Here is a 23731-nt window from a genome sequence, read left to right on the forward strand (position 1 = left end):
CCTTCCCAGGTGCTCCCTCCACATCAGGGTATGTCTGCACTCTGAGGTTCACTCTGCCACAGCGGCTGTTCCCTGCTCTGCAATCGACATGTGATGGAGAGGAACACGTTCAGCAGATTTATAAGAAGTTTGAATTGCTCTTGAGAACAGTCATCCGCTGGCCTCCCTGCTGCCATAAAGGGAAATGCTCCCAGCACAGTGACAAGAGAGGAAAATCCCCGGTTCCCTAGCTCTTTAAGCCAATGCAATAAATCAAGAGTTACGTAACTTCTTTTCTTCCCCCTCCTAAAAATACATTCCTAGCCTGAAATATAATTATTAAGTCTGAAAAAATAAAATGGTGTTTCCATGGTTTTTACTAGATTTCAGGCTGAAACTTGGAGGCCTTTGGAAGAAAGCTGCTGTGGGGAAACAGGAAGGCTACAGAGGCAGCAGCATTCCACCAGGATGGAAGAAGATGCACAGCACCCAGAGCTGAGAATCATGCAAAGATGAGTGCTGGCTTTCATCTGAGATGCTGCTGTCCCACTGCTCCCACTACAGTCTGGGGGACCTGCTCTCCTCCCTGGAGTGGCACAGCGAACATGAACACAGTCTGCTCCATGGCTGGCTGGGTTTCAGAGGAGACGACTGGATCAGGTGCTCGCTCTAGTCATCAGGGGCAGAGGATGTGTCCTGAGGGCCCCTGGGGTGGGTGCTGCACCCACAGCAGACATGTCCCTCCTGGCCCTGGAGGGGCCCATGAGTCTCCACAGGTACATGCAAGCCGCAAACAAGGTCATCTCCAGCAGCTCCTGCTCTCTGAGCACAGATGGAGGCACTCCAAGAGCAGAAGACTATTTCTAGCTGGCCATCTTGGGCTGCTGTTCCCTGTCCCAGCCGAGATGAGCCACAGCCCTTTGCTGCCAGCCCCAGGAACAGGTGCTGCTCCCAAGGAGAACCAGCAGCAACCCTTGCTGCCAGCACTGAGGGGCTCTGTGCCCTGTTCCTGGGAAGGACAAACTTCAGCAGCACAACTCTAGACCTCCTTCATCTACGGAACATCAGAAACCTTGAGGGTCTGTTTCTTGGATCAGAGAGCTGTAATCTTTTTATAACTAGTTAAATGATGTCATATGCTCATTAGCTTTCCAGACTCTATTTGGAAGGCTTTTTTTTTTTTAATTCTCTTGTTCCCTTTTTTTTCTTGACTGCTTAGTTTCTATTCAGCACGAGTGCTCTGCTCTGAAAATTCTGCCAAAGGTTTTCCACATTCTCTGCACAGCCCTCTAACTGCATTGCAGAAAAATAAGACTCATATATACACATTCAACCTTGCTCCTCAAACATCTTTACAAGTTTTGCCTTTTTACTTCAAGTCCCTACTGGAAAAAAATAAGTTGATAATCTACCCAGAAATACAATTCTGCATGTTCCTGCACCGAGCCAAAACCACAGAATTTACTACCACAGAAAACACAGAAATAAAATGAATGAAATTAATCTATCAGGGTTTTTTTCCCTTCCAGTCTCTGCTAGGTCATTGCAGTAATGCAGAAAAAGAAATCTTCTGAAATCAAAACTGAAGCACTAGATTCAACGACACTGCTTCAATGCATAAGAAGAACCTAGTCACACTTTAGAGCCTTTGTAAAATTAGAAGCAATTATGAAATTATACAGGAATTACCTTGTTCAGTCTGAGATTAAAAATATTAATCTTGGGTAGGATGTTAGGAAAAACAGTAATACAGCAATCACGGAACTATTCTGCAATTCTGTGCAAAATTGGCTCAGAATACTCCGTGATCCTGTGAGATGGCTAGTGTTGTCCAGCATGACTGTCTGAACTGTTCCATTATGTGGTTTGCAAGCTGTATTTAGACAAAACAGAATACAAATGCATCCCAACATTTTTGACCATACCTGAATTGTCCAAACTGTGCTAGAGTAGACTTTTTCTGGGGCATTTTCTTAAAAAGTGAAACAGGAATTTGTCTCACTGAATTGTAACAAATGACAAGGCTGAATTCCACCTTTTCCCTATTTGTGCCAGAACAAAAGAAACCAGCAGACAGATTATCTTTCTGCTAGAGCACAGAAGTTCTTGCATGCTTAGAACTCTGGTTATGAAACTGGATGAGACTCCATGGTTTGTGCCATCCTCCACCTTACAAGATAACCTGTTCCATAAATTCCCAAGCCTTATTTTAAAACCAATCAAATGTTTTCATCTTATGATGCTCCTTCCAAGAGCTGTTTTGAATATTGCCTTTCCAATGAAAAGACTTTTAATCTACAGGTTAAATGCACACAACCCAAGCTGTATGTACTCACCCTTGTCCCAGCAGCGTTAATCTCCACCTTAAACAAAAAAACAACTGCAAAACTTTTTAAAACAGTTCTTACTTCCTCCAAAAGCTTTATTTAAAACCAAAGCAACCCACACCCTCCCTCCCCCATACATTCTCTCAGGTTTCCTTTCCCCCAGACAGATATCACCTGCTTTACTTCCCTCAAGGTAGAAGACGGCTAATCTTCTCCTGAGCTTGCAAGTAAACCTTGTACAACCCCTACAGCATAGATCATCTTATTTATTTTCAAAACGTTACTTGTATGTGGTCTAATGGTGCCCCCAAGTCTTTCTTCTACACATTTTCATAAAAATAGTACTGTCCTCCTAAAAAGCTCTCTTAGCACACTGTTGAGGATTATCATCACCACACAAAAGGATCAGAGTCATGGACAGGCACTGGATACCTAATTTAAGAAGTGGGACAAAACTCAAATGTAGGAAATGCAAGACCATGCATTTAGTTACTCTTGACTCTCAGCTGTTGCCATAAGCCTGGGCAGAAGAAAATGACAGAAGACAAAGACCAGTTATTATCTACTAATAGGCATTATCTGGCACAAGCCATTTGTGTCTCCCCATGAGACAGTCTTAATCCAACACCTCTCTCTCTTTTTTTTTTTTTAATTCCTCTCTACTTTGAAATTATGTATCTTCCATTTTCCCCTCTACCAAAGGTTCCATTGGAATTTTATCTTAGTCTGGTAGGATTACTTTTGGCAGACATTTTATTTGAATTACTTTACATCTACCTGTTTTTCCAACAAATGGGTTTCTAGTGCTTTGCATATGATGGACTCCAGGTTTGTAGGCTTGCAGTTCCATGGACCAACGTATTCCATTTCTTAAAGTTCAAAATTACATGGTAAAGGTTTCACATATTTTCTAATGAAATAAGCCTCAAGAGGAACATGAAACCTTCTCCTCCAGTCTGAGGCTGAAACAAAAAAGGAACGGGCCCATTGATTTTGATGCAATATGAAGGCCTCTGCCAGCAAAACTCCCTAAAACGTTGTCAGGATACATATGGAAGACTAGTCCTAGGAATAGCCACGACTATATTTTATTACTTCCTCAAAGATAAATTTCATTCTGAGGAACTTTTGCTTCCAAAAAGATCAGTAATAAAGACCTTCTTTGGAGCAACTGCTACAAGAGCAAGAAACACGTAATTTCATTAATTCTGTTCCCTAGCGAAGGAAGATGTGTGATTCACACAAGAATTATTTCCAAAGGTAGACATCCTTTTTTTTGCTCTGTCTCTCTCCCACCATAGATACAAATATATAATATACCAGTGTTTGAAAGCAGAATGGAAACCCATTGCAGGAAACAAGTTTTCAGACAGAGAATTCTGAACAATTGTCTTCTAGGTCATACAAACACCTCATATGCCTTAAGAGATCGGCATGCTATGCTCAGGAAAAGATGAAGTAAAAGGTTCTACCACTTGACTGACTAAATAAACTCAATAAATGCCCAGGATTTTTTTACGGGTACTCTTAAAAATATTAATAATTCAAGTTCAGCAGCGAAAGTACAAGAGGTGCTGTACACAAATGGCAAAACAATAATTTTTTAGTTTCCTGTGCAGGATAGAATCCCGATCACTGGGAACACCTTTTTGCTTCAAATGAAAGCATTCTCACTTCTCTTTGGCACAGGATTTTCTTCTTCATATGATAAAAGGTTTATGTTAAAAAGATACTTGAAATTAGATAAAGCCATTGCAAAAATTAAACAGGAATAAAACAACTGGCGAGGAAGAGAGACGCTGTTGAAGCACTAATATGCTGTGAAACGTCCCCAAAGTCATTAATGTCTCTATCAAACCCGAGAAAACTTGTAGATTCATTGTGTATAAAAAGCTGCATTACCTCACCCAGAAGCAATGAAAGCAAGAATAAATTTGAGAGAAAGCAGCCTTCTCTCACAGCCAACTTGGTGAACTTCAGCCCCGGATTTTCATCATTGCTGCAAGGACAGAAACCAGTCAGGTCTGGCTGTGCAACACATACTCCAAAACAGCACGGGACACCAACTGCTCCATCTTTATGGCTGGTTTTAAACATGGGACATTAAGGAAGTTCCTTTCCAAGAAAGGGAAAGGACAAAGGCCCATGGTAAATTTCAACACAAACAAAACCCCCCATACTTTATATATATGCTCTCTGTACCTTAAAGGTGTTGGAAGATTTATTATGCTCAGACTAGCAGGAAAATGTTACCCCCCACTGTCTATAAAGCAGCAACTACTTTTTGAACTATTCAAAGCAAATGTTTATTTCTTCTTGGGAAAGTTTCTGCAATGATCAGGAAAGAAAAGAAAGAGACAAATCAAAACTGAATTTATTAATCCTAAACAATTCCTGGAAAGGCATGTTCCCCTCCCCCAACTATTTTTTTTTTACAAATGGATTTCTAGTGAGGCCATTTGGCATTTTTTAGTATGAAATATTATCAGTTCCTCTATCTGTCGTACACCACTGTCACCCTGATGTATTTTTCTCACAGAACCATCACTTTTGGGACTACTCTATCGTAAGAGCCACCACGTTATATTTGACAATCTGTACTAGATAAAATGAAGGGCATCCAAACAGGCACAAGGTCATTCAGACTTGAATCTTTATGGAGAGCATTTAAATTGTGCATTAAGTATAAAAAATGTACTGGAAAAAATCAAGATTGCATGAAAAGTGCTTTAAGTTGATATGATTTGGGATAAAATTAGCAAGAATAGTCTCTCTGCCAAGTGCTATAAAATGATGATGCAATAATTTTACCCTTTCAAGTTAGTACATGTATGGAAGTGATTAAAATGTTTCCTTTTCAAAATTAAATGAAAACTGCAACAGAGAATATTAAAACACTTCTTGAAGTTTAGGCATGCAAAGGAACAGTACAAATGCAACCACTTGGATTTCACAGACTAAGGTCTGTTGTTTTTTTTCTTGATTGAAATTCACAGTCAAATGTTTCACACCAAGAATGAGTACGGCGTGAGATGAGATGCATTTTTCTGGTTGCATCTCCAGTATTCCTAAATTCTCCAGTTGAGGATTAAGTTGACTAGCCAGGAGGATGCCAGACTGAAGGCAAAGTTGCAGCACAAAAACTGTGTGACACACAAAGCAATACTGCCAAAAATATTAACATTCTCCCCACGTTTTCCCCAATTGCTTACACAAATGCCAGGTGTTTGGCTAAAAGGGAAAACCAAGTGAAAATTCTTCCTTTAGAGAAGCAGTGACACAAACAGGGTGAGAAAAAGGGTGCCATAAATCACATCCTCCAAATATTAAAGCTACAGGTTCCACCCTTCCTGAAAAGGTTATGAGATACATAGGATGTTTTACATGAAAGCTCCTTTTCTGTTTTGCATATGGGGATGACTCAGTTGCTTACTTGATCTTGCACTGGGATAGATCTGCAGGATAACTCTCTGCAGCACAGGGGCGCCGAGAGGAGTCTGTGATCCAACTGTGCTGGAGAATGGATGTCATCAGCTAAGCAGCTCGCAAATAAATGAGAAGAATTATGCTCCAGAAACGGAAGTCCTCAGCTTTGAAGAGACATGCTCTAGACCTCCCACAGCCTGCAACAAGTCATCTGAATTTCTAAATGCATGCCTTCCCTTCTGATGCAAAAAATAAGCAACTGAGATACTGCATTACTATCCAGCAACCCTATACAGGGAACTCAAGTGGGAATCCCAAACGCTTGATGCAGGGTCATGCCCACACCTGGCAAGGCTTAATTTAGCAAGTTTAGTGTTGGCATTGCCAATGGTCAAGCCATCGGAGATGGGGAACCAGCTCTGAATTAGCCAGACAGGGACTCCAATCCACAGGTCTGCTTTGCAAAATAATGCCCCAGAATTTGGGTAAAAACCTATCCTAGTTTGGTAACAAATGAGAGGCTGCATCAAAAAATAAAAAATACCAAATAACAAGCAACAGTACAAAAAAAAATAGGAAATTCATTAGGCAAAAATAAAGACGTTGGCCAATTTTCCCCAAATGACATGGTTTCTGAACAAAACTGGCAATAAGAATAGAAAGCCCAGGAAAACCCTGAAAGAGCAGACGCCTTGCTAAGTTGTCAGCAATTGGGCACATAGGACAGCCACACTGAACAGAAAGCAGCAGACTACTCAGTTCCAGAATGAGAGGCTTGTATCATGGGAGGGCAATAAATAATTTCCAGCCCATTGGTTGTTTAAGCATCCTCCTAATTTACGTCTATTAGGGATACGCATATTGAGATTAGCAAGCCTGGCTAGGCTGTAACAAGCCTGTATTCAGGAGCTTGAATGAGAGATCTGCCCCAAAGAATATAGTTTTAAAAGAAGTTTTGGGGAAAGCCAATAAAAAGAAAGAAATGCAATGAAAAGCTTCCAGGCTGTTGGAAGACAAGCCTCAAATCACATGCAGGGTCCATTACTGGTGGAGGCTGAGCATAACTTTACCTGTAAATACGGACTCAAGTGTTGGGGTCCCTCCCCTGCCATGGAGCCCTGGGAGAGGGGCCCTGAGGGCACAGACACGGGGTTTCCCTGCCCCTGCTCAGCCTCGTTCCCATTGGTTGGTTTGTGTTCCCTGCGCGGGCAGAAGGACCCTTGGTCCCGTGACTGGAACAGTTCCTCGGCAGAGCTCCGGCCATGCGGCTGGAGAAATAAACATCTCTGAAACAGCTAGCAAGAATCTGTCTGTCCATATATATTTCCTTTCCACGGGACTCCTGGTTTGATATATGCGTGTTGCAGGATCCCCACTGCAACAAATGGTGGAGAATTGAGAGCAGAACGATCCCCAATCCCTAAGCGACTGATTTGTGTGAGTAAACCCTGGAAACTTTGGATTCCTCTTCTTAGTTTTGCTTTGCTATTCCGTATCTAAACTATGGAGGAACCGTGGGAAGACTCTTGGCTCTCAGAGCCGCATATGGACATTTATCTTAAACTTAAAATGATTCTTGAACAACGATTTGTAAATTTTAGCTTGATTCAAGCTCAAAAAGAACTGAAACACTTCCTGGCATGGTTGTTTAAGAACTTTTTCTATGTTTCTTGGGATTTAATTCTTACCAAGGGCTTTTGGAAAACCATTTGGACACAGTTAATACTGGAGTCAAAGTATATACCGATGGAAGAATATTTTCGTGAATATTATTTAGTTACCGAGACTGTTGAGCAATGTCAGCTGTGTCCTGGCGAAGGGAAGCCTGGCGCAGGGACCGTGCGGCCCAGGCCACGTGCACCGAGCGCTCTGCGAGCAGCAGCGAGGCAGTTCCCACGTGCGGGCGGAGCCACGCGAGCCGCAGTGTCGGCAGCGGAGCGAGGCGCGGCGGGAGCAGCGGGACCCGACGGTGCCCGCCTGGCCCCATGCAGCGCGTGGTGGAGCGAGCCCCGGGAACGCCCGACCGAGAGGGGCGGCACGCGGGCGGCGGCTGGCGGCGGTGGAGCAGAGCCGTGCCCAGCCGAGACGCACGCTGGAGCAGGACGCGGGGGAGTCGTCGCTCGGGGGCCCGGCCGAGACGTGGGTGCAGCGCCCGGCATCGGCAGCGAAGCTGCGACCAGAGGAGGCGACGCATGGAGAACTGAGCGGCGCGGCCCGGCCCGGCCCGCGCAGCCCCGAACGCGACCCCGGGAAGAGCGCGCAGGCACGAGCAGCTCCGACAATTCCAACACGGGAGCGACCGAAGGAGAGAGCAAAGACGCAGCGAGACAGAAAACAGCAGCCACTCGGAAAAAGGAAAAGATCGTAGTACCTAAGATCTTAGGGATAGTAAAATGGTATAATGTTAAGCAAAATTATGGTTTTATTACAAGGTGTGACAACCAGCAAGACATATTCGTGCATAGAACTGCTATTAAAAAGAATAACCCTGAAAAATGCATCCCAAGCTTGGGAGATGGAGAAGTCGTGGAATTCAAAATTATACGAGGTAGAAAAGGGTTACAAGCATCGCAGGTCACTGGGCCTGATGGTGTTCCTGTAAAAGGCAGTATATATACAAAAAATCGTAGTCACGTTAGACAGTATCTCTATTGTAAGTCCCCCCTACAGTCTCCCTTTCCTAATCCCACCTTTCCCTTTTACCCTATGTCCTATTACCCCCAGTGTATTCCCAATCCGTTTTTTCATCCATGGTTTCCCTCACAAAACCATGCTTTTGCCAATTGTTTCCCCAAAAATCCCTTTCCAATGCCGAGTGGGGGATGAAAAGGGGGAGGGAAGAAGTTAAACCCTCTCCTGCCTCAGTTTCCCCACAAAGCATGCCCGGAGAGTCCTGTCTCCCTTCTGTCAGCCCTAAGATGTTCCACAGAATCTGTTTGGACATTTAAAGACTCAGGAGGCTGTTTTGTCTTGAAACGGTTCTTGTTATGTTTATCCAGTTGTTTTCATTCTCCTTTTATTAAAATAAAACGGGTGAGGTGTTGGGGTCCCTCCCCCGCCGTGTAGCCCTGGGAGAGGGGCCCTGAGGGCACAGACACGGGGTTTCCCTGTCCCTGCTCAGCCTCGTTCCCATTGGTTGGTTTGTGTTCCCTGCGCGGGCAGAAGGACCCTTGGTCCCGTGACTGGAATAGTTCCTCAGCAGAGCCCCGGCCATGCGGCTGGAGAAATAAACATCTCTGAAACAGCTAGCAAGAATCTGTCTGTCCTATATATTTCCTTTCCACGGGACTCCTGGTTTGATATATGCGTGTTGCAGGATCCCCACTGCAACACTCAAGGTTTCTGAAAAATGAATTCTTTTACTCTTCAGGATACTTTAACTTACGTTAGCAGTGTACCAACCAGAGAAAGTACTCATTACACAACAGACTAATAATAGGCTGCCATCTCCACAGGCACCTGCAGGTGAGGGAGCCACACTGCTTGCTGCCACATCTGGCTCTCAAATCACAAAAATTTCTCTGGGTATTTGATTATCAACAAATTTAAAGACCAGAAAAGGACACAGCACTAATGTGGCAGTGCTCCGGACTGGTAAACCCAACCAACAAACACTTTTTTTTTTGATACCCGCCTAGAAAGGAGTGCCACCCATGAGACTGCCTCCCTCTCTCTCCTTTTCACTGCTGTCTTATTTTAGGGTGGCTAAAATGGGCAAGAGCCACTCCAGAGAAGCTCATCACCATGACCTGCTGGAGTAAACCAGATACTGGTAATCTTTAGATGTATTTGTTTAGAGTAGTCAGATATTAAATGAGTGTAAGCAAACTAACAGGCAATACACAATACAAACTTCCACAATTTGTGGGAAAGAAGAATTCTTCGAGCATTCAAGATAACAGAAAATTCAAAAATAGGTCACTTCATTTTTCTTAAGGGAAACTGTGCACACTAAAATGACTTTAAAGGGCTTTTAAACAAGCATCTGTGACCAAATCAGGAGAAAAGCTTTTAACAGGCAGGGTAATAAACCACAGAAACAAGCTGAGAAGGGAAGCTGTAGATCCTCCATTTTTTATTAGACTCTAAAAAAGACATATGATCTCACTTGGAAGATACCTCAGCTAAAGAAGTTGTGCTTTTGTTAATCATGCAGTGCTGAGCTCAGTGCTGCACAGTGGTGGGGTCAGCAGCTAGGATTCAGCAGAATTCAGCAGCCATCAGGCTCCCAAACAGCTTCTGCCAAGAGCCCAGGCTCTGAGCTCCCCAGCTCCCTTTAGAAGGTTGATTTCTCCTGGTCTCACAGCCTTGTTTAAATGTTAGAATACCCTCTCAGTTATTTCACCTTAATCAGCTAATGTCATGGAAGCAACAGTTTTTTTCTGGCTGCAACTGTATTCATTGACTAATTTTCTTTTTTTTTTTTTCCAAAAGAATAAAAAGATTACTCCCAATTTATTATTTGCTTCATTTCTATCCACAAGATGAATAAAGCCAAATGAATGCTATTTCCACAGCCTGAAGAAAGCATATTACAGGACCATATTCAATGTTAATTTAATATTCATAAAAATGATACTTTCTAAGTTACAGAACATACTTAAGCAGAGAAAAAAAGTCTTTTTCTAAACTTCCAGTATTTCTCAGTTTTTCTGAGACAGCATTAGGAGACTTGCTAGAAATGAGCTTATTTCACCATGCTAAAGAGAAACTGAAGAGTATACCACGTGTACACCCCTTTTCCGAGTAGGGTAAAATCCCCATTTTTGGCAGTCTTCTGGTGAACCCTGCATTCAAAACAGCAGAAGAAATTCTTGTAATCATTTAAAATGGTTGTGATTATTCTTCTGTCCAGCCACGCCTGGCCATCTCAAGCATAATTTACAACAGAAATGTATTATAAAAGCTTCAAGTTAGATTTCCTCAAGAAAGACTTTCTTCTTGGACTTGTAAAACCTTACCAGCGTTTCACCATGTCTCCCCTGTCTAATATTTAAAATATGATCTAAATATTCAGATGCCAATATTAAAAAAGAAATTATGCTTTGTAAACACCTTTTCAGCACATGGGACCAATATACAAAAAGTAACCCATGAGTGACAGGTCTCTGAGAGTCCACAAGCTCTTCACAAAAACTGATGTCCCTTTGCCTGCCAGCAGCTCATGCAAGCTAAAAGGGGTTAAAATCTTCCACTGCATGGCTGAGATTATTTGCTGATGCTCTAACACCAATAACAACTTGCAGCCAGTGCATATTTGCTGCTGTAGAACGAATACTTAACTGCTAATATTTAATTTAAAACTAACACTTCCTTAAAATAAAACACATCTATATGCATTAAGTCCATATGCATCAACTATAGCACAGTCTCCAAGCTGTCATTTAGGAAAAAACCCAAGCCTTGAACCCAACAATTTGGCTTCCTATGGGCACCACAAATATCTCTCACCAGTAGATAATAAATAAATAAATTAAAATTAACCCCAGAAACATTTTATCAATTATTTGTGCAGGCCAATGCCACTGCAGAACAAATGAACTACTGTTTTCCACGTGAAGAAATCTGTTTGAATGCATCTATACTGAAGTCAACAGGGTTGCAGAGTGGGCCAGCACAATCTGCAGAGCAGAGGACTGCCCAGAGTTGGCTTGGGACAAGGCTCCTCTAAAGAATTTGTATTTCTGATGGAAGAAGCACCAGCTGCAGGAAGGAAACCTGACTGTCTGACCTCAGAATCAGATTGCAGCAAGATAAAACATCACCCAACCAGCTGAAGAGAGAGGACATCAAATGAAAGGAACTGCCAACATCACACTGGGTTTATGAACCTTCACAAGTGGAACTATATTCAATTTTCAGTGTTGACATACATTTCTAAAGTGAGTCTGAAAAAAGACCCTTAAGATTAAGTATTAAAGACAGCCTAAAACTTAACAGCAAAGCATTTTGAGCACACAGAGTGTGATCTACAGCTTGAGCTTGTGCTGCTTCATTCACCAGATTCATACCCACCTCAGACTCCTCAATAGTGGAATCAGTGCAAAGCCTCAACTCCACATGGCACAGGTGGAAATCTGGGAAGTGTTTGATGAAATCAGGAAAGAAGAGGTGCTCATGCACACCTGCCTCCTGCAACGTGCTCCATCCCCTCAGCAGAGTGGCCCACACTACTGAAAAGCCCCTTGGCTGTGCTGGTATTCCATACAGGAAGCATTGCAATATTCAGCTTTTCATTTAAAAAAAAACCCACAACAACAGCCCAACATTAAAGAAAAATGACAGACTGCATCTTTTCATTGGCTTTCTTCAGCCATTACATTTGGGAACAGAGAGAAATACATGTCAGTTCTATATACTCCAATGGCTTAGAGAGAACTTACTGTAAAAAAAAACCCCAGAATGATGAAAAAGAGCCTCTTAGAAATGTAAGAGCATTTAAGGAGATAAATCATTAAAGGAGAGAGAATTATTATTTTGAAATATACTACAAATAACTTACTCAAGTCTCCTGTTTTGACCTAGACAAAAATGCACGCTGCCTCAACAGGAACTACTCCCTACTGCAAAATATGAGCAGCCTTGAACATTTAAGATGGATGCTCACATGCATATTTATGAGAAATATCACTTCCAGCTAGTTTGCCTATTGACTAGCATCAGTCAATCACATGCAGAATATGAAAGAATAAGGTGAGCAGTGGCCACGTGAGATATTTCTACAAAAGCCTTGGGAAGTTGAGACAGGACAGAAACGACTGCCTCTTCAGAGCTAAAACCACCTTGAAGCAGCACAAGTGTCACTGTGCCAGCAAATATGCTTTAGAGATGCGTGTTTAGCAGATCCAGGCACATCCCAAAACACTACCCTGAAATTTCAGGGGTAAAAGCTGCCCAATGTTTATTTTCTGCACATGCTCGGGCTTGGCAGGGAGGCCACATAGCTTCAGTATCAGTCAGAGAAAACTGGTCCACGCTATCGACAATGCTAATTAATATATTCTCTAAAATATATTCTCCCTTGGCTTTTCTCAGTGGTCCAATCATCCCCCCAAAACACCTGGTTCTTGAAAAGCCCTTCAACTGCAGTGGTAAAGCACAAAATACAGTCAAGCAGGTATTTTATATGTAAAAATCTGGTTCAGATTTCAGAAACGAGACCTTGCAAATAATGGATGAGGAAGCAGAACATTGTACAAATGTCAGCTTTTGCTTTGCAGCATCCTTCCAGGTTTCTGTTATACTTAAACAGGCAGAATTGCAGCAGCTCGTCAGGGTTTGTCAAAATCTGGACTGTGGTCTCATTCTGATAAGGATGGTACTCAACACGTGAGGAAAAATATTTCTATGCCTCTGTGGAATTAACTCATCTATTATATAAACCTCATCAAAAAATAAAACTGAAGTAAGACAATACATTTTTGGCCTATTTCCAAAGTTTTGCTTTGCTTGCAGTATAAAACTTTTAAGGTGCTGAATACTATTTGGATTGCTTTAAGTGTCTCTCTCCACACACAAATAAACAATAACCCCTGTAAAAATATTTTCCATGGATTTACTGCTCATTAAAAATAAAGAAAACTCCCTGTCAGCTCATGAAAATGACAAACTCACCAGAAATATTTTTTCAATGAAAAATGCATACAAATAAAGCTTGTAGAAAAAAAAAGCAAGAAAAAACAACTGAAAGTTCTTCCTGGCCAGGAGACCAAGGCAGCTCCCATCATCCTCAGTCTGAATCCCCATCTTTTCTTCATCATCATCTCCTTGCTCTCAACACAAATACCTAATTATTACCATGAAAAAGGGCACAAGGAAACTGCTGGAAAGTCCCTGTACATTGCAAAGGAAAGCACAAATGGAATGGTATGGATGAATGGGTGTAGATTGCTTAGGAGATGATGCAAAGAAAAGCAGGAGACAGTATGGGGCCTTTACAGGATTTCATTGCTTAGCTTGAGCTAAGCAGTCCGGACAAATATTAGCTGTATTTGATAAAGATCAAACACCCTCCCCACCCATCCTTCCCAAAATACACAGTAACAGTCTGGCATGACCATCACCCTCAGATCCAGTTTGTCACAGAAAAGGCCAAGATGCTGCTTTAACCTTCTGCTCAGTCACACGTTAACTGGAATTTAAGTGCTACAAGCAATTGCCCTATTCAACATTCCTGTATATTTGGGCTCCCATTTTCTAATTCAACAAATAGAATAGAATCAGAGAATGGTTTGGGTTGGAAGCAACCTTGAAGATCAATATGCACAAAATTTATTGCAGCCACCCAGCCTGGCTAAGATACCAGTTCTCAGAGTATAACAATTAGTGGTCCATGCACAAGTAAAATAAATCCAATCCTGTAATCCATCCACAGCGCTTGATCAGATGCATTTCTGTAAAACTGAGAACAGTTCTGAGACAAAACTACTGAGGACATAATTAGAGATGCAAATGGCAACTTGGAACTTTTAATACGAAACATTGCATTGCAAAATTAGCAAGACAAACTTAGTTAGGCGTAGCAGAAAAAGCAGCTCCCAACTACGCTTCTCACCCTGGTGTACATGTGAAAAAATGGAAGCCAACAGAAAGTTTTATTAATTAGAAGTGTTAAAACACAAGAAAGGAGAAGTACAAACCATCATTAACATGAATTAAAAAAAAAAAAAAAGCTCATTTTACTTTACTGGAACAAGCAAAAAAGGTACCAACAGCCATATTAAAAAACTGTGGAACTGCTGCAGGTAGTGGGGAAAAAAAAAAAAGGCAAAAACAAAAAAATAAGAAAAAAATGGAAAAAAAAAAAGCAGACATATAAGAGGTATTTTTGTTCAGTCTCTGATTAGTTAAACAATGTTAGACAGTGGCTATTAACATTTAACTCCTTGAGATTGTTAGGTCCAAATAACTCATAACAAAAAACACTAAAGAGATTTTATCTGAGTTATTAACACCCCTTTTCAGAAACTCCTAGAGCACCAGTTCCAAAAGTTCCAAAAGCCTGGAAGAAAACTGGGATTGCTGCAATACTTTAAATGATAATTGCAGAAAATAACTTTATGATAGCCTGTCATCTGAATACTGAGCCCATCAAAATAGTGAGAAGTTTGATGTAGGATTTTATTAATAAGACTTTAATTAATAAGCATTGAGTAATTAAAGCAATTAATATCAAACAAGCTCATGAAAAGTAAGTCCTGTCAAACTAATTAATTTTTTTTTGACAGAACTTTGGTTTTTTACTCGTTTTTAGCTGCAAAGACAAGCACTGATGAGATATGCTACTCCTGCACAGAACTCGATTCCACACATCTTGATTAAGAAAATGGGAAGATCTTTAGTATTTTGAGGCAGTGTGCAATAGTCAAGCGTTGTCTAGAAAACTCAATTAAAAAAAAAAACCAAGACAAACCTGAAAATAAAATCAAAAGCTGAGAACAATTCTCTTTTGCCTGTGCAACTGCATGTAATTGCCATTCTAATTTTCACAATATCCTCTTAACATACTTCAAAAGACAATATTGACTGAATTAAATATTAAATACCCATGCAACTCATCAGAATAAAAAATCCATCAGCTTCCATCTTTGTGCATCCTGTCCTGCGCTGTTTCCACATGATGTGAGGAAAAGGCCTTGAGCTGTAACAGGGGAGGTTCAGATTGGACATTAGGAAAAACATCTTCACGGAAAGGGTCAGCAGACAACACAGGCTGCCCAGGGAAGTGGAGGAATCACCACCCCTGGAAGTGTTCAAAAGAACTGGCACTTGGGACATGGTTTAGTGGTGGCAGAGCTGGGTTAGCTGTTGGACTGAAACGTCTTCTCCAAACTTAATCATTCTGTGATTCCAGGTTCCAACCGGCCTGTGCTTTTCAAGTGGCAAAATGGTGACTTTTAAGCCAGAAGATTAAACGCTCAAAACCAAAACTGACAGAAGAGAAGCCAAAAGAAACTGGAAAACCAAACAGTCAGAAATAAGGCAGAAACGGCACTGCAAAATTCAAAAGAAGCTTGAGGAACCCTTTATATGAAATTACTGCTCAGGGGCTAAAACAAAGTAAATGAGACCCTCTGCAACTGCTTGAATATTCTGGTTTTCCAACGCTAAGCCTGGTACCTGGTGGATAAGTATATGTCTGTCTTTTTCCTGCATTTTTTGAGTTCCAGAAGTGTGACTAAATACCAACATAAATAGTTCCAAATTATACACTGTCAGAGCATCTAAGCAGTATAATAGAACCCCTGCTAAAACACAACCTCATCAGACTTTTATGTTATTATGCTGCCTCAATAGGCACATTTTTGAAGTTAAAGATCTCTGGAAATAGCAGAGCTGCTCTTAACACATATCAAACATGCATTTCAGGTATATCAGTAAAGCAGTAGAAAGGCTGCTGTTCTCCAGACTGAATTTCACAAGGCTCACACAGGCCCACCTCTCCAGGTCCCTCTGGATGGCATCCCTTCCCTCCAGCACTCAGCTCCACCACACAGCTGGATATCAACTTAATTACTTTCTTTTTCTTACAGTGAACAGTATACAGCGAAGCCTACTCAACCTTTTCAGGGTTTTATTTCAAGGTGGAAGTGAAACTAAATTAGAATTCCAAAAATAATTACAATTTCACAGACTTTCGCCTAACGCACAGGTGCTATAGAAACCTATTGATATTACTACTTCAACAAAAGACTTTTCTGATATATTCTTAGAACATAACAAAAACACTAAGGATTCCTGTGGGAAATTCCAGATGCTGGTCAAGAAAAAGGGATTTTTGGATCTCTGATTTCAAACTACATTGGTTGCTCAATCAAATAAGAAATTAGCAATGCCTACAACCTTATAGGAAAAGAAAAACAAAAAACCAACCCCCCTCTTTCTGTATCTCAAAGCAATCAGACAAAGATTTTTACAATCAGCCTGCTGGATGGCTATAATCTTGATCCAAATTACTAGAGTAGAAAACAGTTCAAGAATTTTTTAGGTTTAGGCTTTAACAACAGCAAAAAACCAACTTCATTGCAGTTCTAGAAATGGTTAAAAAACAAATCATGGGATACTGTTGAAGACAGTTAACAAAAAATTGCCATTCTACTTGTGAAGTTAAATGCATAGCAACAGTGGATGGATCCACAAGGAGATCCATGCAAGAGCATTTCAGAAAAACATCATGAGAACTGAATGGATAAGAACAAAATTCTTTAAATATGCAGCTTTAGCAACTCTGGAAATACAAACCCTATTCTAAACCATATCAGTTAAAAAAAAATAAATTAAAACTTAAGTATGACCTAAATTTACTGTATTCAGGCCTTACAATATTCTCTGTAAACATTCTTTAGCTAGAGGTTGACTACAAACTAGCCTCCCAGACTAACAAATTCTGCTACCAAAATATTATTTTATTAACACAAAACAAGCAGATGTCTTATTTAGACTGCGATAGGAGATAAGAAAACACAAACCCCAGCAACTGTACCAACACGGTTCCTCCTTCTGACTAGATAAAAGCTTCCAAGGTGGATTACCCCTTAAAAAACCCTAACAAGCCCGAAGCCAGGTGTCTCCACATCCTTCTTTTTATCATCATAATGCTGCTGGACACATCATCAGATGGCATTTCTTGACTTAGGCCCTTCTGATGAGCTATTTCTATAATGTACATGAAGGCAGTATTCATATACAACAACAACAAGAATAAAAAATCAATGCTCCAAAGGTATTCTCATATTTGTACTGCCTATGCCATGTATTGCCACACAAATTTCCAGATTCACTAGGTTTGGGGTTTCGCTCCCAAATGACTGTCATGAAAAACTGAAAGTGCTGAGTTTAGACCATTTTTTCTTTGCCTCACAACTTGCCTAGGCAATTATTTTTGAAGGAGAATAAGCCAAGAAATTAAAGAAGATGAAGACCACTTCTTACTACCTTTCAAAGGATCTTACAGTCTCCACCCTTCCTCAGGCTGCTGGGCCTTTTACGATCCCTCTATCCACACCTTCCATTAATTTGCAAAATGAAACTGTCAGATGCACTATGCAACGGCAAGACCTCAGGAACAGAATCAAAGTAATTTGCACATGCAACGAGAACATGGGCATCAATATCTGAAAGAATAAATGCAGGAGTAATGAGTCCAAGGAGGAAAAATTCTCCAAAGATGCAAAAATTAACAGTGATTAATTAATGAATGACCCAGCACAGATTCGAGGTAAGCTGTGAAGTGAACATTTGTTTGTAAAAATGGCCTTTGCTTCCCTTTTTAATTATGGATTAATAAGGAACTTGTCTCTCTCAGACAAAAAAAAAAAAACCCGTAACATCCAAAAAAGACCAAAAACCAAACCAAAACACCCCACCCAGCTGCCCCTCCAGGAGCTCAAACCTCCCAGGTTTTCCTTCAGTACGAGGCAGGAAAAAGCAAGCTCTCAGCCACTCCTTTTCGTAAGTTTTTGCTGATAGACTTCAACCCTACAGAAGACAAACCCTTGGGAAAAGCGAGTTGTCAGACCAAGAGGGAGCCACATGGATACTGAATATTTTTATAGATTCTATTTTCATCTATTCTTTTATTGCTCTACTTTAAAAAGCTTGCTTAGGTCACTTATGAAGTAAGTCACATTCGTTGTATAGGTAACAAATACTGATCTGAACACAAACTGCTTTCAGCATGGTATCACTACAGTATTTTTAACAAACCAATCTATTCCTCCAGCACATCCTATTTTATAGCTTTCTATCCAACTCAACAAAGCTGGTACAAAATACCAATGCCTTCAGAGATGTCACAACAAAACAACTTTCAACAGCACAAGAAATGCAATTACATAATTTTTTTTTTCTATTTTTAATCCTCCTCTCTGCTTTGGCTTTGATGAAGACTGCTGATGACCTGTCAAATTAAAAATGAAAAAAAAAAAAAACCAAAAACCAATGCTGAACTTTCGACTAAGTTTTCAGTTTATGGGGTTTCAGCTTCCTTGGTGATACAGGACAAATGCAGAAGTTCAGCTCCAGCAGGCACTGGCTCCTGACCCATACCAGCATTCAACTGCCCTTCCAGCTGTGGGGCAGAGCCGAGTGTTCTCCTGCAGTGAGGAAGCCAAGCTCAGACTCATCACCCCTAGTGATGTTCCTCCCACATGGCCCAAAAGCACAGTGCCATGCCTGGCTCTTGACCCAAGCACTGTATAAACCTCCTTTCACACCTCACACCAGAATTCCTGCCTATACTGTCACTGAAGTCCCCCTAAGGATGGTACAGAGTCAGACAAGGACTTTGCATGCTACTCAAGCTTTCACATAACTTTTTTGTAACTAAAGAATCAGGAACAGAATTAACTGCCCTCAGCAGAAAGACAGGGTACAGCAAATAAATTTAATTTGCTGTAGCTGTAGCTACTTTTCCCACTGTTTTTGAAGTTGTGCTTAAAGCAGAAGGCATCCCAGAAGCCCCAAATTCAACATCCTGAACCATTCAGAGATATTTCTTCAGATAGGAACTGAAAGGCTCCTCTATTTTCCACAAGAAAATGATAAAGGGGGCTTTTAATCCAGAAACACACACAATAAAGCTGGCTTCATCCCAGATGGTTTCCCAGGATGAAGTGGGAAACGTCCTGCTCTCCAACCCCTCCAACAGACACAGGCCCCATCTGTGGAAACGCAGCCCCTGAATGCCACAAGCGAGCACTTCGGTGTCCAAGTGCCACTTCCAATAGTCCAAAGCCAGATGCAGCAATCAAGTCTGGTTTAGCGAAGTTTTCACTTTGTTTGCAACGCTATGGACTTTCCTGCTAGAAACCATTTTGGTGGGATGGAGGCAGAGCCTGGCAGGGCGGACACGGCTGCAATTCCTTGCGGAGGGGAAACACTCAGTGCAGCACTCGCTGTGGGCCACATTTATAAAGCCTCTATTTAAATAGATCACCACCTCTGCTGAAAGTTGGGAAAGACCAAAAAAGAGCTCAATTAAACACCATGTGATAACAAGTTACTGTGAATCAACTGCCAAACACAGTAATTGCACATGCTCGCTCTTTAACTCAAGTGACCCTGCTTTTGCCAGGGGCGAATATTGCACATGCAATTACCATAAATAGCTGATGAACTGTAACTTGTTTGTGCATCTGGAACGGTGGGTGTTTCTGGAAATCCTGTCATGTGCAGACTTACATACTCGGGCACCTTAATCACTTTTTCAACCCTCTCTTGTAATGCCCACCGGTTTTTCCCCCCCACTCTTGGGCAGTGGCAGTAAGGTCCGGTGACCTGTGTTATTTCCATGTGCTCCAGCACTCAGAGAAAAGCCCAGAAGTCCTACCAAGGTGCCACAGCAGATGTGCATTGCCCTCATCGTGCTGCATAAGCCAAGCAGCCCAAAACTTCACTCATCCTGGAAAAGCTGCCTGAGTGACAGACATACTTCTGAGAGCAGAAGCTGAAACAATAATATACTACAAGTTTTATATGCCAACAGTCCCCAAAGTATTCCTGTGCATTTACACATGGTTTTTCCACTACCAGCTCTACAAAAACCTGCAGTGAGAGGAAAACCTGTAGCTGTTTTAAGAACTGACCTCCAGCCAGGAGGACAGGACTAAACACTCACCCAGACATACGGCACATCACATACAGCAACAGCGGCCATGGCCAACTTGCCTTTAGATGTATTTGCAGTGATTTTAAACTCTGAATAGGTGTCACATGCATTCAAGCCCGTTAAAATAAACGGTGTCAAGAGGCAAATGTTACTCCAGGATTCCAGCTCCGGACTGTGCACAGGAAGACTCAGCAGCAGCCCTGCTGGCACATCAGCCTTTCCAAGACGGACTCGCTCGGAGCGCTTGGATGGGCTGACTCACCCGCTCTGCTGCCTGATATGAGCCAGCTGCAATTCACTGGACGGATCACAAGTTGTAGGGAAACAAACGTGAAGATCATGAATTTACACCTCTGAGAAATACTTTTCAGACAACAAAAAAAGGCCCATCAGTGAAGTTCCCAGTGCTGAGGTCTTTTACACCAGCAGAAGAGCAGGTTTACTGGCATTGCATGCATGTGAAACCATTAACATTTAATATTCCAAACTGGACCTGTTATTAAGTGCAGCGATGTGCCGAAAAACTGCAGATGCCAACTGTTTGTCCATTTTTGGCTTAGGGAGGACTTCTCAGATCCTCTGCAACGTGATATAAATCATATTTACAAACCAAAAGACATGAGTAGTCTCATATGTCAAGCCCCAGTGATTTACAGGCACTTATGTATTCTCACTTTTCAAAGTATGTCATCAGATGCCTCAGCAACAAGTTAGAAATACAAAGAGAGGCAGATAACATCCCAAAGAACTTATTTCTATTTGCTTCCATTTTAAGTTCTGGACATGCAGAGTAGATATTTTCATTCATCTCCACTTTAGCACCTTTCTCTGCATTTTCAATCTCTCTTCTTTCAACATGTTAGATTGCAGAAAAATAATTAACAGATATAAATTACAGCTGCCTCGGGGATAGAAGTGATAGTGTAGAAGAGAAGCTAAACATAGATGATACAAATAGATTGAGCAATGTGAACAATGCACTGAGATGCATTTCCATGTGTTTTTTGATTCACATCTTCTTGCATGAGGACACACACAAAGAGCACAATTCAAAAAACATAGGATGCAATGAAACAGCATCTCCAAAGTGGCACCACTGAAAGAAGCAAAACTTCCTGAAATAAGGAAAGAGAAGTAAAGGTTGTTTTGTAAACCAGCAACACAATAGCAGCCTTGGTAAAAACTGACTTGAAGAAGAATTTGCAGTCACTGGAGATACTGCCCTGAGGCTGCCTGCCCTCCTCAGGCAGCTCAGTTTGCAGCGACCTCCTCTAAATGAAACCATTCCAGACTCTTTTTGCTGAAGCACCAGATCCCTACAGTAGTTTCAGCCATGGCAAGACTCTTAGCACCAAGGCACCATAACCAAGCTGAACACCGTGAGCACATTTTTCTTTCAGAAAGAAAGAACAAGGCTCAGTGGATGAGGGGAGAGACTATTTTGGCACCAATGGCTGTATTTAATCAATGCACCTATCAGCATATCGATTAAATTTAATTAAAATGCCAAAGAAGTATCATCACAGGTATGGGAAAAAAGGGCAGCAGTCTGTTGGTGGCTGCACACAAGTGCAGAGGGATAAAAAGAAAACAGAGGAGGAACCACAGAGGTTCACATGTACAGAGGAGTCACATCTACACAAAGAGAAGGAGTGGTGTAAGGTTATTCTGGTTTAAAAGGAGTATCAGACCTAAGACTTGCTGCACGTCTACACAGTGAAGTGACACTGGCACAACTCTGCAGGACTGCCAGCAGTGGCCAGGGATGGCAGCCAGGACACGTCCTCCAACACCCTGGGGCATTCTAGGTGCCAGCCTGATACTCCCATGTCCCTGCATATTTGCTATTTCTGTTATTCAGGGCGGCTAAACTGAGCTAGCACAGGGATGCACCCACGTGCCATAACAAAATACCACCCTTTTGCTGCTTAAATAAACATATACCTAAGGGCAGCAGGAATAAAAGGACAGATCAGACAGCAACAACAGCACAGGAGCTTACAAAGGCCATAGGTTACGTAGTGTTAATCAGGAACAAAACCACAAAAAAACAACAACCCACTTTTTCTGTAGGGTCAGTAACAATGACCTTCTCCCAGGCCATGGCCCCTCACACGATTTCCCTCCATTCTGACCGGGAGATGAAGTAGCAGTGGCCTTAAAACAGAGTGGGATACAAGGTGAAATTTAACAACCTACCTCCTCAAAGGCAAGATGTAAGTTCTATGGTTCTGCTGGTTATTTAATCAGACTTCAAAAAACCTGAAGTGGTTTGGCAAAGTTTTTAGTGGACAAAGTATCTCTGTCACAGGAAGAGCAGGCAAATTGGGTAGGCTTATCTCAAGTTTTCAGCAGGTTAACCGAAAACCTCTAAACCAAAACCACAAGTCTGTCAGTGGAAAGGCTGGTACAGAACAATCAAGGTTTTTTTGTCAGGCTACCAGAATACACTGACTTCCAACTATTATTTGGTATACAAGAGGGCCTGAGGCCCCCAGTGATATGTCACATCAGATTTTGTGTTTTTGTCTAGGAGCTTATATTTAAAAAAAAAAGAAAAACCCCACAGATTCTCTGTCTTAAGCTTCCAACCAATACACGATGTTCACGTAAGAAAGGGTAAAGAATTACAACACAGCTTGGCACGGCTGCACAGCAAGGCCAAGAGCAATCCTCATACCATGATCCAGTCCTGCAGTCCAAGGGGTCATTCCTTATCACCTTTAACTTCCCAGCAGCAATCGCCAAGTCAATCAATACATCAATAGCCCTTTTTTTAACTGCTGAAAGAACCTGGTAATGTGGAAGTTTCATTCTGCCCCCAGAGGACCTGCTGCCATATGGGATGGGGAACCCCCAGGGCAGCCCAGCCAGTTTAGGGAAGGCATCGCTCCCAGGCTGCTCTCATGGCTCAGGAGCTGCTCTCCTATACATGGCACTGCAGCCACCAAAAACTCCACCATTCTCCTGACTTTCTCCTCGCCAGAGGAACTGAGGGGAGGAGCAGCAGGAACAGACCCTCAGAAGTTGGAAGCCCAGAGGCTGCACACTCTGACCATGTCTGCAGACTCAGTGCAGAGAAAAGTAGCGACTCCCCAGCCCCCCAAATCTAACACATCAGCTTTAGCACGAAGACTGGCCCCACACCATGATGCACTGGCTGCTTGGTCAAATCACTGCCCTGCAGACACCTGTCCCAGCCTAGAGAGACCCAGTACACCACCAAATATTTCCAAGCCTTCCCACGGAGAGATTACTAACCTGCCCATGACAGCTCAGGATAGCCAGCAGCACCGCTCCTTCTCCCGACCCTGCAGGCTCCGTGGGGAGGAGGCTGCAGATCTTCCCCCATCCGCAGCCGCCGCCTGCATCCCACAGCTGCCGCCACTGA

The 23731-nt window shown here is 42.0% G+C and overlaps 1 protein-coding gene across 8 annotated transcripts in view; it reads right to left on the reverse strand.

Moving 5' to 3' along the window:
- NR3C2 (nuclear receptor subfamily 3 group C member 2) overlaps positions 1-23731 on the reverse strand; it is a 193921-nt gene that overhangs the window by 105100 nt on the left and 65090 nt on the right. Inside the window, exon 1 of one of the 8 annotated variants that reach the window (XM_048305189.1) lies at positions 23602-23625. The exons of the other annotated variants lie outside the window; for them this stretch is intronic. Within the exon in view, the coding sequence (XP_048161146.1) occupies positions 23602-23609 (8 nt within the window). The 5' untranslated portion in view covers positions 23610-23625. Of the gene's footprint in view, positions 1-23601; positions 23626-23731 lie in introns of those variants that run through there. 8 annotated transcript variants of the gene reach the window in all.

This window comes from Corvus hawaiiensis, chromosome 5, assembly GCF_020740725.1.
Source record: "Corvus hawaiiensis isolate bCorHaw1 chromosome 5, bCorHaw1.pri.cur, whole genome shotgun sequence".
Taxonomy (NCBI): Eukaryota; Metazoa; Chordata; class Aves; order Passeriformes; family Corvidae; genus Corvus; species Corvus hawaiiensis.